Genomic DNA, 17,217 nt, shown 5'->3' with positions numbered 1-17,217 from the left:
TTGACACCGACCACTTGAGAACAAAATTAGTGTTATTATTGCAGGGGCTGGTAGACCAATTGTGTGTATAGAAAATCCTTAACAGCCTACAAACGAAATAAAATGACCCGAAGGAGTATGGTAAAACTTGTTTGATTTTATTGTGTTGTCTTGCATTGAAGAAACATTTAGGAAGACATTCCCTAGCTCTGCATTCGGGATCTTCGCTATTCAAATAAATCATAAATGTATTTAGAAGACAAACACTCCATTACTCCATTGATTCTTTGACAGTGTTTATTGCAAATTAGACGTTTAGGACAACCAAGTCAAAAACAACCAAAAAAATAAAAATACAAAACAATCAAAATATAAAATACAACATAATCAGTCACTTTTTAGCCCGCTTTCTCCACACAATGCCACTAAACTGGCGCCACTGTAGCAGTGCAAGGCAAGACAAAATATTTAAAAAGAGGCCTATAGGCATATATTAATCACATTTTCATTAGCTATAAGATCTTGCTCTTATATCCTTAACTGTAAGAATGTTTAATGGCCTAAAAATGTTCACTATTATTATTATTATTTTTTTTTCATTTTGATTGTCCTCTCTCTGTCTCTCTCCATCCTCTTCTGGGTCCTCTTTCTTCTCTTCCCCCCTCGTCAAACCGTGAGGGCTGTAGTAATCCGTTCCCCCGTCGCCTTGTTACCTTTTGGCAGTAACGATCCCTTCCTGGTATTATCATTAATTCAACACTCAAAATTCACCGGCTCGTACATATACACCACTTACTAATTTCACTAGCATCTGCACATTTCGGCCCGGCCGCCGCGGAGGGCCCCGTTGTGGAGAGCTGCTTTATAATGAGACGGCCGCAGTCAAATCCCCTTGTTAAAAAAAGAGATGGAAAGCATCATTCTCGCGTGACTAACAATACATGTAGGTTGATGTGAACGCGTAAAGAGACGAAATGTAATGATAAAAACCGTAACGCAATCCATCACGGAGATTCAAAAGCTTCTCTGGATTCCCCCTCTCTCACACATCAAATGAATCTTATAAAAATCAAATCTGGTTTTGTGGCCATGCCATCATATTTCAGCAATGAAATTATTATTTTTCAGAAATTAGAGATCCGTTGTGCGTCAGCTGAAGATCTGGCTAAGTATCTTGCCCAAAGTTTAAACTGGCTTTCACGGCTTACAGACTATCTCTTCATGCTGTTTCAGTCCTGATCATATAATATGTTAGGTTAACAAGCTTATGGTAAAGGCTTATATAGAACAAGAGCGGGTTTGATTTGGTTTTATCTGGTCAGAGGCACTTCTTCCCTCTGGTCTATTGTCACAGATGAGGATTTGCTGAGCACTGATGGCGTGAAAGTGACAAAAGCGTCAGTCCTGCTAGTTGGGGAGCAAGCGAAGTCCGAACCCGATGGCCTGGTTGAGATACCGTTGGATTGACTTGAGTGACAGGCCAGACAGGAGCAGGGGCTTCCTCCGGGACCGAGGCCGTGGGTCGGACCCGGGTACAGGGAGGGGTGTCTGAAAGCGCACAGGAGGTCCGGCCTCTGGTAGGGGTGAGACAGCATCCGGAAACTGTCAAGGGAGCGCAGGGGGTTGGAGAAAGGGGTGGCAGCCGGAGCCGCGCCAGCTCCGACACCGAGATGGGAGTAGTAAGGTAGCGGCAGGTGGGATGGAAAGGGGTAGGGCAGGTTCCCCGTGGCTGCCGCGTGGCTCATCATGTAGGTGTAGAAGGCCGGGTCGGCGGGGTGAGGCCACGTCATGGCCAGACGCTGGCGCTTGTCTTTCATCCTGCGATTCTGAAACCACACCTGGGACAGAGACACACCGAGTCAAATATTAACCACAACGCCCACTGAGCCAAAGACAAACAACAATAACAAAAGCAGAAATGTAGCTCAGTAGTTCCGCTTTTACGCACTAACTAGAATTTGGGTTAAAGCGAGTTTTTGGATTTTGTATGGATAATTACATTTTATTGTAAACAAGACAATTACAATTTTGATTTGTTCTTGTGCCAGTTGAAGAAAAATACATTTTAAAATCCAGGCCTCTGCTCCCAGTGAAAGGTTAGCTGCAGGTTATAAATTCTCACTAGTTGGTTATGAGCTATTCTTGGTCTTTGGCTGGATTTATGTGGTGTATTTTCTGTATATCTAAAACGGGAATCATTTATTTTAAACACAACAGTTTTGCGGCACTCTTGTTTTGATGGAACTTTCTAAGTACAAGCTCACAAAAGGTGAGCCGGTATGCACATTTAGAGGCCTGCTCTGCTCCTTCGAGACAAATCTTACCTTGATTGTGGTTTCAGGTAGATTTAAGGCGGCCGCCAGTTCGCATCTCCGCGGCCTAGACACGTAGTTCTCCCGGTAAAATTCCTTCTCCAGCCGTGCGATTTGCTCCCGGGTGAACGCTGTCCGGTACCGGCGAATCTGATCCGCTGCATACGACAGGGAGCCCGGACCCGGGACCATGTTACACGGGTCAGCACCAGTCTCACTCGGGTGACCCGGAGAATCCCCATTTCGACCTGAATCAGTATGCAGAATAATGAATCAGATATAATTAGCATACAATAAAAAAAAATAAAAAAACGTTCAACAGAATAATTTAAATGGAACAAAACACCTTACCATTCGTTTCATATTTAATAAGCGGTTTTCCTAAGAGGTAGTAGGCTAAATTCATTATTTTAACTACAGTGTTTCACTTTAGTTATTAAGGGCCTTCCTGACATATAGCTCGGGTCTTCATTTTGTGGAGTCCTAACAACTACCTGCTAATATTTGTATTGTTAATATTATTTTCCAGAGGCCTATATTGATATGTTGAACCATTTTAGCAGACTAAAATGATGAATAATCAGGTTGTATTGTTATCATTCGCTTGTCCCCTTGCCATCCTTTTGGTTTGAGGTAAACAGCAGCTACAAATATCCATGTATTTATATGAATATTTTTGTTTAAATATACTGTGTGGGATCTAACACATTTGCAGCAAACACAACACACATTCCTGTTAGTGGCTTTCCCTTCACGTTTTTGCTTGTGATTTACATAAAACCCTGCATTCTTCCTCGTGCAGTAAATATAATATAGGCTGATTTGCTTTGTACAAGTGACTCATTGTTAAACTCAGAGGGGAAAATGCCTGGTTAGATTGTGGGTGTCACCTCAGCGTGTTTCCAGTCACTTGACAGAACAGCTGTGCATCACCGACTGCAATTATATTCTGCTGTTATTGATGCTACAATGTATTTCATTGAGGATATATTTAAAATTTCGATTTAATTGTACATTTTAGATGTGATAAATGCATGTTTTAAACGTCCTTGTTTATACTGATGTTTTTGATTGGCATAATCCACGTTGGCATTCAAATCAACTTCATTAGCACAACCACGCAGTCACAGAAAACCCGCAGTGCCATGCAGCTCCCAGCCTACCTTTAGCTGTTGGGTAGTCCATGCTTTCAGGCGTGCAGCTGACATCAATTTCCTCGTAGAAGTCCGACTCGGTGTCAGAGCTGCTGCCGTCTTTGTGGGGATGATCACTTCGGTGTCTTTCTCCGGAGGAAGACGTGCCAACTGGCTTCATATCGGCGCACATATTCCTCCGTGCGCTCTCCTCCATCACCACCTCCGCTCTGTTCCGGGAGTAGGGCGCAGCGCCGGGGCTCAGGCAGCTTCTGTGGCCCTGCTTCCCCTGCGGTTCTCGCACGGGGCTCCCGACGGCTCCCGACAAATTAGAGCCGCTCTTGCCAAGCTGACTTCCCTCCGCCAGCATCACCATCTCCTCTCTGCTTTCCATCACAAGCACGACTTAAAAAAACCTCGACTTCGCGGGAGAGTGCAAGCCGTGCAAACCAAGGCGATGATTTTCAGGTTGGAGGGGTGTGTGTAGTGATTGTGGAGGTGGGTGAGGGGGGTGGGGGTTGAGTCCCAAGGAGAAGGATAGGCTTCTGGAAAAGAGGGGATGCAATCCGGTCTGACCCTGAGAGAAGAGCGCTCCAGAGTGCGCAGAGGGAGCTCTGGGAGGGATCACCATTTACCCTCTCTCTCTCTCTTCCTCCAGAGCTGTCATTCTTAATAGGCCAGTCGTCATGATGCCCCCCCCCCGCCCCTGATGACGACACGCATTGATTGGATATGGGTAAACAGACGGAGCAAAGGCAGCGTTGAGATGGAGGTGGGGGGTGTCAGGGCACAACTAGCAGCTATGAATATCTATCTATCTATCTATCTATCTATCTATCTATCTATCTAGCTATCTATCTAGCTATCTATAGCTATCTATCTAGCTATATATCTATATCTATATCTATATCTATCTATATTATTCTTTAGATTTACAAAATATGTATGAGGAAAAAAATTCTGAGCTTCAATACATTTTATCCTCATTGATAGAGTGAAAACATTTATCAATCAAAATAAACTATTAAATTGCATTTTAGTGCACCCCACACCCTCCAATCTCCCCATTCTGTCTTTACTGCCTCTCTCATCTCCACCTAAAGTGGAGTCAAGTAAAGTCCTCAAAGGTCAAGTCTTGCGGTCAGAGTTTAGATAAGAGGCCATTTGACATGGAGCCTTAAAAGTCATGAAGTAGAACAACACAGGCAGAATCCATTATTTGTGTAACTTCTTAAAGAAGTTGTAAAGCCTATTATTACCATGCAGGCCTATACACCATGTAGACATATTTAATTTGCACATAATAAGAAATGTGCCACTCACCCACACACATTTAAACCCGTAAGAATATAACGCGGTGTGCTACTGTGACAGTGTTTCAACTAAGATAGTGACGGATGATGCTTTAAATTCTTTCTGGGGCTTAATGAAAGCTATATTGTCTTTCATTAAAAAGTCACTGAACAATGATAAAGGAAGAGTTACTGTATATGGCTTGTATCCCCTTTAGGGGTGATTCATTTACCACATTAACTTCCTGTGTCTGTGGGAAACAGAGATATACTGGGACCTAATGTGGATTTAAGTTGTATTACATATAGGTTCTTGATATGCTTGATATTTAACTGAAGGATGCAGTGCACAGAATGTCCACTGTTTTGAGTGTACGGTCTCTTCAGGCTGTGATCGAGTTCACTCCAGTTTGCAACCTATATACCAAACATAGGAGCGCCATTTGACTGACAGTTGTTCACTTCTTTGAACTTCATAAGCTTCATCACTAATCGGGAGCAAATATTACAATATATCCAATAGCAAGTATTTGGGAACAGTAGGCCTAGCAATAGGCCTATGCACCTGTTAACTCACCTTAACTTATGACTTATAATGAAATATATGGTCAGGTGCATTGCTGTTCTCTGTCCTCAGGTATTTAAGCAGGGTTAATGATGTCTCTTAGAAACAACCTTTTTTTCCGATCCTGGATCAGACTCGGCAGCTGTAGAGCATGGTGGTGGACTTGGACGGCCATGATGTTGTGTAGAGAGATTGAGTCATGTGGTCTCAAAAAGAGGAGAGTGAGGCAGACTGTGGAGCTTCAGAAGCCTCCGCTGTCCTTGTGCGCCCTCGCCTGTCCGAATGAGGGAAGAGGCAGCGGCGGCCCCCTCCCCCAGCCCGCCAGCTGAGGAGTTGAGGGAAATTCCTTTGGCTTTCTCCCCCGACTCTTTCATCTGGCTAGCAAAGGAAAAAGTCTCTCTCTCTCTCTCTCTCTCTCTCTCTCTCTCTCTCTCTCTCTTTTCCCCTCACTCTATGACGAGTTGATGTTGATGCTTTTTTGAGTGTGAAAATACTATAACATCGGAGTTTGAGCTTGCAAAGTATTAACTTATTATAAACTTACTTTTTTTCTTAATCTGGTACTTAATATAAAATTAAATATTAAATACGTTGTAATCAATTTATTTTAGTGACGTAAACTCCCCTGGCATTTAAATAATTAGAATACGAATATTAATTGTGGAGACAGAACACAGTAGATAAAGATCAGTCTGCACATTGTTAAGGAATAACCAACTAATTGAAATGCACTTAAGGAACTTCTCAACCATAAATATATCCGTGACTCAATAGAAAAAAAGAAAAATTGAATTTGTTTAATTTGCTCCTGCAACTTACCTGCTGATTTATATTGCCTATTTTGTTTAGTTATAATGAGTATACATGAAGTGAAAAATATGGTTAATCTTGTACATTTTCTTAAGATGTTTTGTGTAGCCGGTATTTAGTGTGTATGTTATAACGTACCCTGGCTTTTTGATTTAGGCAAAATTACGTCTGTGGCTGCATGGGCACATTCTTTGGCAGACTTAACATTCCCCTTGTTTTTAGAGACTGTTTACTTCAGCTTTCAAAATCATAAAGATGGGTCACCATGCCGTCCAAAGATGGCAAAGGTCCCATGGTTTTGCTACTTTCCAGGAGTTATGCAATGGGTCGTTGACGGGGCAGATGGGATCTTGTGATCATCTGGAGATAACACTTTGCGCAACAGATAAATGACCTTGCGGGTTTACAGTAGTGTCACTTATATTGTGTATGTTTTAGATAGTGAAGGACAGCGAATGGGTTTGGAGAGCTTGCTGATTGTGGAACATTTTTTATTCCCTTATTTACATGAAGGAATGACCATGCAATGCATCACGTATCTTTGACACGCAATCCAAACCCTGCACATTCTTGGTGGCAGAAGTGCAGAAACGTTGACTGCAGTCTCTGCTTCAGTGTCTCGTTTTGCAGGGGGAGATCAAAGAGGGGGAGCGCCCCCGCGGCAGACACTGCAGAATGCGCCCCTCAGTTTTACTAGCCAGCCCAACTTGAACTTGACCATGGAGCCTGCGCAGTACGCATGTAATCCAATCCATGGCCTTGGCAGTGCCGAGCTGCCAGAATATTCGCTTTTAGCACAAAAAGTTGTTCAGCGTGTGATAGAATAGCGCATGAATGAGTTTGGCGGATATTCAGTCTGCCGCTGGCTGAGGTGCACTGGTTTTACCCAAGGAGTCAGAACCTGGAAGAAAATATCTAGCCTCTCCTTTATTATCGTGGCCCCTCCCGTCTCCGTTGCTTCAACTTGGCCTTGAAACAGGATGACGCAGCTACCAGAGAGTTAACTCGCTGACCTTGGAGCGAAACATGTCCTGATGACTATACAGCTGGAAATCACTGCGCTGTAAGACCCGATTTTATCGCTCTTCCCTGCTCCATCCTGCAAACCCCGCGCTATTACACGTAGGGCTTAGCAAGCCACTGAAATCAGGCCTGTGTTACCCCATTAAAGGGGAAAACATCACGAGGCATTCAGCAGAAGCAAGGCAACACACCAGGTGCAAAGCCCTGGCGTTTCACAAGAGTGCATGTAATTCTTTAGACTGGTTGGTGCGTCCCTGGCATCTTTGAGAAAGGGGATATTTACAAGTCCGTCTGGTTGCAAATGGGGTTTTATTTTTAGAGAGTGTTGCTGTCATCTGCAAGAATATGCCCAACTGTTTCTGGATATGTTTTCTTACTATTTTAGCTGCTATTGATGGACGTTAGGCCATAGGTAGATTTTGACATTTCTGTGCGTATTTCGCGAACTATTCTCTAATTACAGGCGTTTTGCGATGAGTGCAATTCAGGTGCTGATGTTGTCTGACTGCATGGCATCCAACGGATTTGCATGTGATTGAAGGTTTCTGAATCTGTTCGATCTCGACATAAAAGTTAGTGTTTGCCACGACGCAGTTGACTGTTGTAAATAGCAGACAGGAAATATAGTGGAAAAATATTTTTGGAATAGATTTGCATCTTGAACACAGCATTGTCTGGGCCCGTTGCTGTAATGTTACATTATGAATGAATGAATCGGTGTACAGCCGACATTTGACGAACGTGTTTATTAAAATTATCAAAAACAAAACAGGCCTACATCACATATTTATTAGGAACTTAAGCAACATTTCCAAGAAGCATATTATGCTTGTATAAGTAATAAAACAAATCAGGCAAAAATATTAACATTAAGGCAATAACATTTGTTGTTTTATTTTGCATTAAAATCTTCACAGCAAATTTCAAAATGCGTACAAAGTTTTCCAGTTAAATAGTTTAGACTGATCAGAGCTGTGTGTCATTTCTATATTCTGTGGGTTCATCTTTAAAGGCAGGCCAGCTGCTAATTACCATTTAAAGTAAAAATGCAAGAGGCGGAATTAGTTTTCTCTATACACATCTTTTTTTTCTATAAAGTAACAACAAAACACCTGAAATATAACAGGTGTAACCCCAGTGCATTACCATATTTTACACAAAGTCGTGTTACTACATTAGGTTTCTATTTAATGTACCTGATTTGCAACTTATATTTGTGGTGCACATGACGACTAAAGCTGGACTTTATTTCGACCTTTGTGCTGGCTGAACAAAGCACAAGACCATAATGATGATGGGTCTGTATAACACCGTATCTGATGATGCTAAATAATACCTAACAATTAATTAATGACGTAATTACCAACAACAAAGGAAACAGCAGCACCAATGCTGCGAATACTAACAATACATATGGTAGAGATAATAATGAGAGCGATAATGATAGTAATAAGACAAGCAGGCCTAAAGTGCCTCCATAGTTCTCATAGAATAGATAATTCAAGTAGCCTACTTAAATAATGTTTTAACATTCATGTGAATGTCTATTTGCCGTCTGGTTATTTGTAGGCAGGATCAGAATGGCACAAAGACTACTGCCAGAATGATACAAAATTAAAAAGGAGCCACTATTTTCCCCTGCATATCCCATCCATCATAGTCTACATCCAGTTTTAAGCCAGTGAATGACACAAACTGCAGACCTCTATATCTGGTAATATTCCTGTATGCCAATAAATGATTTCACATGTAGCTCGCAGTCTACCACTTTAGCAGGCAGTTAACGCAACATTTAAGACTTCTGCTGGAGAAATTGAAACGTGCAACGAGCGTGTCAGTCAAAAGCACACATCAAGAACACCTTGGGAGTGAAACTTTTCAGTTAACCGTAGACCTTTAAGGTGGCTTTGTGTGTGTGTGTGTGTGTGTGTGTGTGTGTGTGTGTGTGTGTGTGTGTGTGTGTGTGTGTGTGTGTGTGTGTGTGAGAGAGAGAGAGAGAGAGAGAGTGAGAAGTGGCCCTTTTTTTGTTATTTTTAAGCAATCCTTCATAATCACACAGCAGGCGACCGTCCAGAAAATATGGAAAAGTCAAGTGTGTGACCGCCCTGTGGTTCACTGCTTTGACCACAAAAACATATTGGTTGTTATGTTTTGACAACTTTTTGACAGCCGTCTACTTTAAACACGTGCCATCAAGGCTGAAATTTGACTGCATGTAGTTCGTCTTAGCAGCCCGTTTTATAACACGATTTATACTATTAACGATAGAAATTTATAGCCGAGCATAACTTTATATAGACATTTCTCTACTTTACCCAGGCTTCAGGAGCTGAGGCCGTGGAATAAATGGGCTCTTTCTCTCTTTAATTTGGATGCCAGTACAAACAGGAGGTTAAACCTTGATAATGACCTCAGAAAAAAGCCTCCAGGCTGTGCTGCCAACTCCCAAAGTGGAGTCCTGTCCTCCAAAGGATCCTTCAGAAAGACCAGGGATGGTCCATATCGAAATCACAATTCGAACGAGTTTAAATGAACTATTAATTGGTTATCTCGCTTGGAAATTAAAGCATAAACTACTATTTTAGTCATCATTCAGTCTGGTCATTGCTATCTTTCACATTTTCTGCAGATTTCTAAGAATTCAGTGCCAAGTCAACAATGAATAAGTGTTTGTTCAAGTGTGTGTAATACGTGTAGCTCTATGGTGAAATGGGCATCTATTTGGCGGGACAATGTGTGCGCCGCTCCTGTGTGTGTGTGTGTGTGTGTGTGTGTGTGTGTGTGTGTGTGTGTGTGTGTGTGTGTGTGTGTGTGTGTGTGTGTGTGTGTGTCTCCATCCATTGTACTTTGAGATGTCTACTGCCTGGACTGACCACATGCGCCAGTGGCCACCTTGGCGAGGGCTTTCTGTTACTATGGGACTGTTGTTGAATGAATAAAATGATAAAACAGAAATGATTCCTGAATGAAAACACCTCCCTGCAGCATATACAAAACAAAAGGCCTGATGCGGTGGCTATAATATGAATAGATGATGTCAAATCTAACAAGACAAGGAACATTTAACGATTAACGCTGTATTTGTTTTTGAGCTTGACTTGCCAACATTGAGAAAAGCGCCACAGGGCAGAACACAGTTACCCTGACTCATAGTTGTTGCTGCATGATGTTGCTGAATGATATATTACTTTGCATTTGGTGTATGATAACGTCAAGACACATCCAGGCTACTGTGAATCATAGTTTGAATCACATATTTTAACTCTGATTTCTCCTCGCGAAGGCAATACAAATATTCCAACATAATTAAGAATATTGCATATACCTACACTTGGTTTAATTCATTGTAAACTAGAGAAATAGTGCAACATTTTAAATACAAAGTACATATTGAACGAGTAGTCTTTGCAATGCAAATGTAAGAATGAAGATATTTCCCATTTTGAACCCAAAGAGTATATTGTTTTTATTCTATCCTTGCATGTTTGCACAATGCGCACTCACCTGTTATAATAAGTAGGCTAATAAGCGCTATAACACTGTTTAATGACTTATCAAGCCATGTATTTAATAGGCTATTATTTTTCATATTTGATTAAACACACAACGTGATATTTAATAATTAATAAATAATAATTGTGTGTTATTTAGATAAAGATTGACACATTAACGCCATCAAATTGCTTTAGATAACAAACATAAACAAGTATGCAGTCCCACGTATTTTCAATATATCAAAAAGAAATGATGCACCTCCCCAACAGACAAAACATAAAGTACATTTCAACATATTTGTGGCTATAACACACACAACCTTTCAATCTTGGTCCTTCATTGTCTCCTCTGCTCGGCGTTTTGTTTAAAGTTCCACAGTACTTTTTTCCCCCAGTGCTAGGCCTACAACAAATGGTTCACAACATGCCCGTATAAAACAGTAAATGGCATGTATTATTGTTAACAGGTAATCATTTTAGGCTTTCAAATCGTGTAGTTTGTGATATTTTATATTAGGCTATTGTTTAATTTCTGTATCATGTTATTTAAGTTAATTGTATGTTGATTTTTACTGAATGGAAGTTTAACTTTTGACATATCAAATGAAACCGGTGAGACCAAAGAAGCGCTTTCTGATTTACATAAACATTATACGTCTATAGGCTGGAAACCAAACGTCTGCATGCGTGTTTTACACACTTGAGTGACTGCTTGTGCTTATTTGATTTGTATCCTTGAATAGCAGATACCATAGCAAGCACTCAATTGGGCCGAAACGCATGCTGTATTTTGAAACTCTGATAACAAATCCAGTGAAGGCTCCACCAGTTCCATTTCCTACAGAATAGACAGAGAGCGACTGGTTGTAAACTCAAACCAACAGACTAGACACACACACACACACACACACACACACACACACACACACACACACACACACACACACACACACACACACACACACACACACACGTCTATCCCGTCCCCTCTTTTCGGAGATCAAGATCATTTTCACACGTATCTGCCAAAAACACCTCCAAAAGATCTGCAAATTGAAATAAAACAGCATTCCTTTTACATGTCCAACGCTGGGATACAGAAGTACGCACCACCCAAGTGAAGCGGGTACAGACTAGTTCGTGAGAATAAACGCTGGAGAAAACAAAATGATAGTAAAAGTTAATGTCCTCCAATAGCTTTCATTGGGACAGGAATTCTCACCCCTCTTCCGCTCTTTTCAAGCGCTCAGACGGTTTCTTCAAAGCTTGAATAGCCCGACAGGCTGGATGGCTAGACAGCAACTTTCAACTTGACCTTGGCCTCCAGCCGCGTCTACCTCCTATATGTAAAAACAAGCACGCACTGCCAACACATAGCTGTTTTCTATATTTGCATATTGTACAAATATATGAAGTCTAGTGTCTGAAATATTCACCTACAACAGGTTATATCAGATTTTCTTTATTACCTGAAATTAGCATGGGGCTATTCAAAGGGAGGCTGTTTCTGACTGCGTTTTGAGGAACATTTACATGAATACATTGCATTACTTGAAATATGTCGACTCTACTTTTCTATAGCATTTCTACATCCCTTACTCAATGCGCTGTTTTGTACAGAGCACAAACGGAGAAGTATAACGTACTACATATAGTGTATGTATGCGTCAGCGGGCGGCAGAGGTATGTTAAATTCCTTGTGGATAATGGGCAACATTGGAACACAATATAATTGAACATTGTTTGTGTAAGTGGGAGTCTCCTTTGGTAAATGGCTGTGTGCAGGTCCTGTAGCGAGGCAGACAAAGGCTGGTCAGTGTGCGTGCGTAAAGGCCAAAAGGCTATGCATATTAGTCATATAAATATAGCTGTTTTTTTTAAATTGTTGACTATTTTAAATAATCGACTCTTATTTGAGCTTCAGACAAAAAAAAAACACTTTTAAGCCATTAATTATTAATATTCTATAATTCAAGCATTTGAAATTTTGAAATATAACACAATATGAATAAAAGGTAGGCTACTATTGTATGCATCTTACGTTTTAAGAATAAAGGAACAGCATCCATCTCATCTGAATCAGACACGACGAAAGCTAAATCCCTTTATAGGTACGGTCACCTTACTTCGCCGCATTTTTCTCCATTTAATTATCTGTACTGTGATGTTTACCGTCCTCTTTGCATAGCCTGGTCACGTGATAACATCTGGGCCAATGACGGCGCAACCTTTGCGCTCTTGTGCGCGTCAGAGTGGCATTACTCTCTGGGAACCAGTATCTCCTTTTCTCAGTCTCTGGGCTTTTTTAAAAAGAGCCAGAAGCTTCAATGCTGGATGCCGTGCTATGACAACGTCACTGCTCCTCCGTCCTCGCTGGGTCGACCCGTCGGTGATGTTCCTCTACGACAACGGCGGCGCCGATGAAGTGACTAAGAACATGGAGGGATTTGCTGGTGGCAACTTTGCTGCGAACCAGTGTAGAAATCTGATGGCGCACCCCGCGTCTCTGGCACCCAGCACGGCTTACTCGTCCAGCGACGTGCCCACCTCCAGTATGGGCGAGCCAGTGAAACAGTGCAGCCCTTGCTCTGCAGCTCAGAATTCTTCCAGTGCGTCCCTGCCATATGGGTACTTCGGTAGCGGCTATTATCCGTGCCGAATGTCGCATCACAGCAGCATAAAGTCTTGCGGAGCGCAGCCCCCCTCCGCGTATGGAGAGAAATACATGGACACGTCCGCCTCCGGCGACGACTTCACCTCTCGGGCAAAGGAATTCGCTTTTTACCCGACCTACTCTTCGGGCCCATACCAACCTGTCCCCAGTTACCTGGACGTTCCTGTGATGCCAACTATCAGCGCGCCGTCAGAGGCCAGACACGAGTCCCTGCTGCCTATGGAGAGCTACCAACCGTGGACGCTCGCCGCCAACGGTTGGAACGGCCAGGTTTACTGCGCCAAGGAGCAGCCGCAGCCTGGACACATGTGGAAGTCCTCCATACCAGGTAGGCTACATCCCTCAGGGTCCAGCCTTTACAGGAAATAGCGGTTTGAAGAGCAAACAGGATGCACATTGTATAGAATGGGGTGTATGAAATGTCAGTTGCTTCGCAACCTGCAGGACTTACAGCCCAATAGACAATTTAGCTATACAAAATGACCTGAAATAATGTATTGATTTTTTTCGTTTACTTAAAGGAAGCGAGTAAATAATCTCAGCGCATAATGTTTTTATTAAATTCCCTGTGTAAATGTTACAACTTTATTATTTTGTATTAATCAACTGGCATTATCACGGAATATACAACCTTACTTTCCTTGTTTTAGGGATGTAACATACAATTCTATACAGAAAATCTTGAAATATTTTATTTTATTTTAAAGCAAGTGGAAATGTTTGGTTCAGTTATAAACAGATTTTCATTTATTGAAAGACGAATTCTGTTTCGAGAGTTAAATGTGAAGCTAAACCACTTGTTGAGAAGCAGCTCATCACAGCTTATTGTGCCCCTTTTTTTCCCTCAGACGCGGTGTCCCACGCCGGAGGAGAGTCTGGCTCTTATCGACGTGGAAGAAAGAAGCGCGTGCCATACACCAAGGTGCAACTGAAGGAACTCGAGCGCGAGTACGCGGCCAATAAATTTATCACGAAGGACAAAAGGAGGAGGATATCTGCCCAGACCAACCTGTCCGAGAGACAGGTCACGATTTGGTTTCAAAACAGACGCGTGAAGGAGAAGAAAGTTGTCAACAAATTGAAACCCATCAGCTAGTTTATTTTTTATTTTTATTACGGACAATATCAGTGGGAGATAAACTACGAGGCCTACATAGACACACCTACAGACACATGCTTGGACTCATGGATTTGAACAATAAAACTCCTTCCTGACTGAATATGATTCATTTATATGTTGCCAAATGATTTCCCGGAGCTTCTGGAACAACATTTCTGAGGCCTATAAATGCTGGACCCTCTATTTCCTGCACTTGTTGTTAAATATTGTTTAAGGAGTCAAGTGAGGAAAAAAGAGAAAACGTATAGCTGCAGCATTTGTGACTTTTTTTTTTGGCATGCTCCCTCTCAACACATGAAAACTGACCCCAGTTCAGAAAGCTGTGCGCCACCGAGCTACGCCTTTATCTGCAACGTTAACGAGAGTGATAAAAACAAAAGAGAAGATTCACAGGAAGTGACGGTGTTATGGATTTGGACCTTGGGAGTTAAATATTAATCTCTCCTAGCTTCCTTTTTTAAAAACCTACTCACGTGCTTAGCTTGTATGAAGTTTAGTCTTATCATATGAACCCGTGCTCTCATTCATATCCAATCCATGGTGCAATTCTTATTATAATGCTTAGATAATCGTTCGGGAAATGTGTTCATATCAATCACAGCTTTTTATAATGTGTACGTATTAATGTAGTTGTATATAAAGTAAATTCCGGCATGATGGTTATGTGTGTGTGAGTCAGTCTGTCGGTGTTAAAGTCCGTCCCAATAAAATATGGACTTGGTTGAATTTTATCCAGGGTATTATGTTGAACATAGATCCTTTGCATTGCATGAGGCTATGATGATAGCTCAGTTTATTGGTTTACATACAACCACTTCATCTTTTCGAAGAAGTTGCTCCTCCATTATCGCTACACTTTCAAATACTCTTTAAGGCCCATACGCTGCATGTGGCATATGGTTTCAATAGTGAATGGGTGTTGCGGCTTTGCTGGGTTTGTAGGAGCTTTTTTTATCCGGATATACTTAATGCAAATTTCTATTTTGAAAGTCCAATATTTGCAATGTGTAGTAGAGTTCTGTTTGGCTCTGGGAAAAGAGGAAATCAATCAGTTTAGGCTGGTCTGTGTTGAAATATAGGCTGACATCGCCATCTAGTGGCGACTTTGTGGTACACTCAAGTGGATTATCAGTGGACAAATCATCCCATACATAGTTTAAAGATATACTGAATAATAAGAATAATAGTAGTAGGCTAATATCATGTATTATCATTTTTATTTCATTCTATAATAATTCAATATTTTGACCTTAACCGACACAGCAGCCGTGATAAACAGACGCTGGTGGAATGTCCAAGAAAAACTCCTCATTTTAAAAATGAACCCATGCTATATCTAACAGAAAACAAAATACTCCCTGACTCACTGTTAGTGTGACTATACAATGCAAATAATCGGCTAAATATTGAAATTATTCCAAGGAAATTTAATCTTGAAGGACATTGAAGTGAACGTGTGTATTTTTCCCCCCAACTGTATTTCTTAGTGCTTTTGTTTTATTCATAAATACATGTTAAAGGTAAAATCTATTCGGTTCAGGGTTACTTTATAAATGCTAGCCGCCCTTTTAATAAATTACTCTGTTTACATCGACTTAATGCATTGGGTTTACTGAGATGCAGCTGTTTTGCCTTTACGTTAAAAGGTTTTCATCTTTTATTCCCGCAAAAAAGGACAATTAATTTGTCAGCTTGAATCCCTAAATGTTGACTGCATTTAACGATATTTGGCGACTGGTTTCAAACGGCGCAGGAGGCCATGTGTCAATCTACTTTGTCCAATTTACACATTACTTATCAGATTAGATATACATTAGATTAAATACCTTTTTAAGATGTTTAAGTGGGAAACACACACACGCGCGCGCGCGCACACACACACACACACACACACACACACACACACACACACACACACACACACACACACACACCTCTCAGAGTGGAGTGAAATATTTATGTATTTCTTTGAATATAGTTCTAGTTCTGTAGTTTTTCGATTTTGCGATTAATCCCGAATAAAATGCAAAATATAATCACCCGAAAATTACACTCGGGTCACTGTGACGAACATATTTGTTGATGTTTTTAAATTTAATTCGATATTAGTGCGTTTTCTGGATGATTCGTGTAAAATGTATTTAAAACATACGGTCTTTAGCTAGCTATATGAATATTGGTGCTGCATGCACATGAGCTTAATCGCACTTTAGATTTAATCTGAATTAATTGTAACCTTTGCTGGCAGATTTGTGGTGTTGAAAAAAAAAATGCTTTTGAAACGTAGGCTATTTGCTCCGTCCCCGTCACTCGTATCGTCCACCGTCGATAATAACGTAATGTGCATACTTACTTTTGTTCTAAAAGTTTTTCCTTTTGAGTTGTAACGCAGATGCAGCCAAAAACGCATCTTCCCACAATGCTGTTTTGGCTGCATTAATGCATATGATTCAATCTTACTCGCAGTCAAATGTCAGGCATGAAACCAAATCCCTTCTCATTCAGAGCTCCAGCTCCTTTTAGCTGTCTTCCCCACCTGTTAGGCTGATTAGCTTGGTGATACAACTGTTTTAGCTCATTTTGTTAACTGAAACAGCTTTATGCGCCATGAGCTATCATGTATTCTCTAATTTCAAGCACGCTTAAACTGTGGGTTACTCTTGTACATAAGGCTCATATGTGCAATTTATATATTTTACTTCTCCCAGTAATTGATAGCGCATGGCTTATTCATTTAATTGAATGTGTTTATTTGTTTTCGCTTTGTGCTAAGAAACCTAAACGTGACTGGCATTACTCACTAAAGATAAGATAT

General features: G+C 41.1%; 2 protein-coding genes across 2 annotated transcripts; one reads left to right on the top strand and one right to left on the bottom strand.

Moving 5' to 3' along the window:
* Positions 1–303: 303 nt before the first annotated feature.
* Positions 304–4,119, bottom strand: evx1 (even-skipped homeobox 1). The gene is made up of 3 exons (XM_078267871.1): positions 3,455–4,119; positions 2,304–2,539; positions 304–1,817 (listed from the first exon to the last, which is right to left on the bottom strand). The coding sequence occupies exons 1-3, from the start codon at positions 3,816–3,818 to the stop codon at positions 1,290–1,292; spliced, it is 1,128 nt and encodes a 375-aa protein (XP_078123997.1). The 5' UTR covers positions 3,819–4,119; the 3' UTR covers positions 304–1,289.
* An 8,813-nt stretch (positions 4,120–12,932) lies between these two features.
* Positions 12,933–14,514, top strand: LOC144528923 (homeobox protein Hox-A13a). The gene is made up of 2 exons (XM_078267800.1): positions 12,933–13,610; positions 14,131–14,514. Exons 1-2 carry the CDS (start codon positions 12,953–12,955, stop codon positions 14,376–14,378), a joined length of 906 nt encoding a protein of 301 aa, XP_078123926.1. The 5' UTR covers positions 12,933–12,952; the 3' UTR covers positions 14,379–14,514.
* Positions 14,515–17,217: the final 2,703 nt, after the last annotated feature.

This window comes from Sander vitreus, chromosome 14 (genome assembly GCF_031162955.1).
Source record: "Sander vitreus isolate 19-12246 chromosome 14, sanVit1, whole genome shotgun sequence".
Taxonomy (NCBI): Eukaryota; Metazoa; Chordata; class Actinopteri; order Perciformes; family Percidae; genus Sander; species Sander vitreus.
This window is presented reverse-complemented; position numbering and strand designations above follow the sequence as displayed.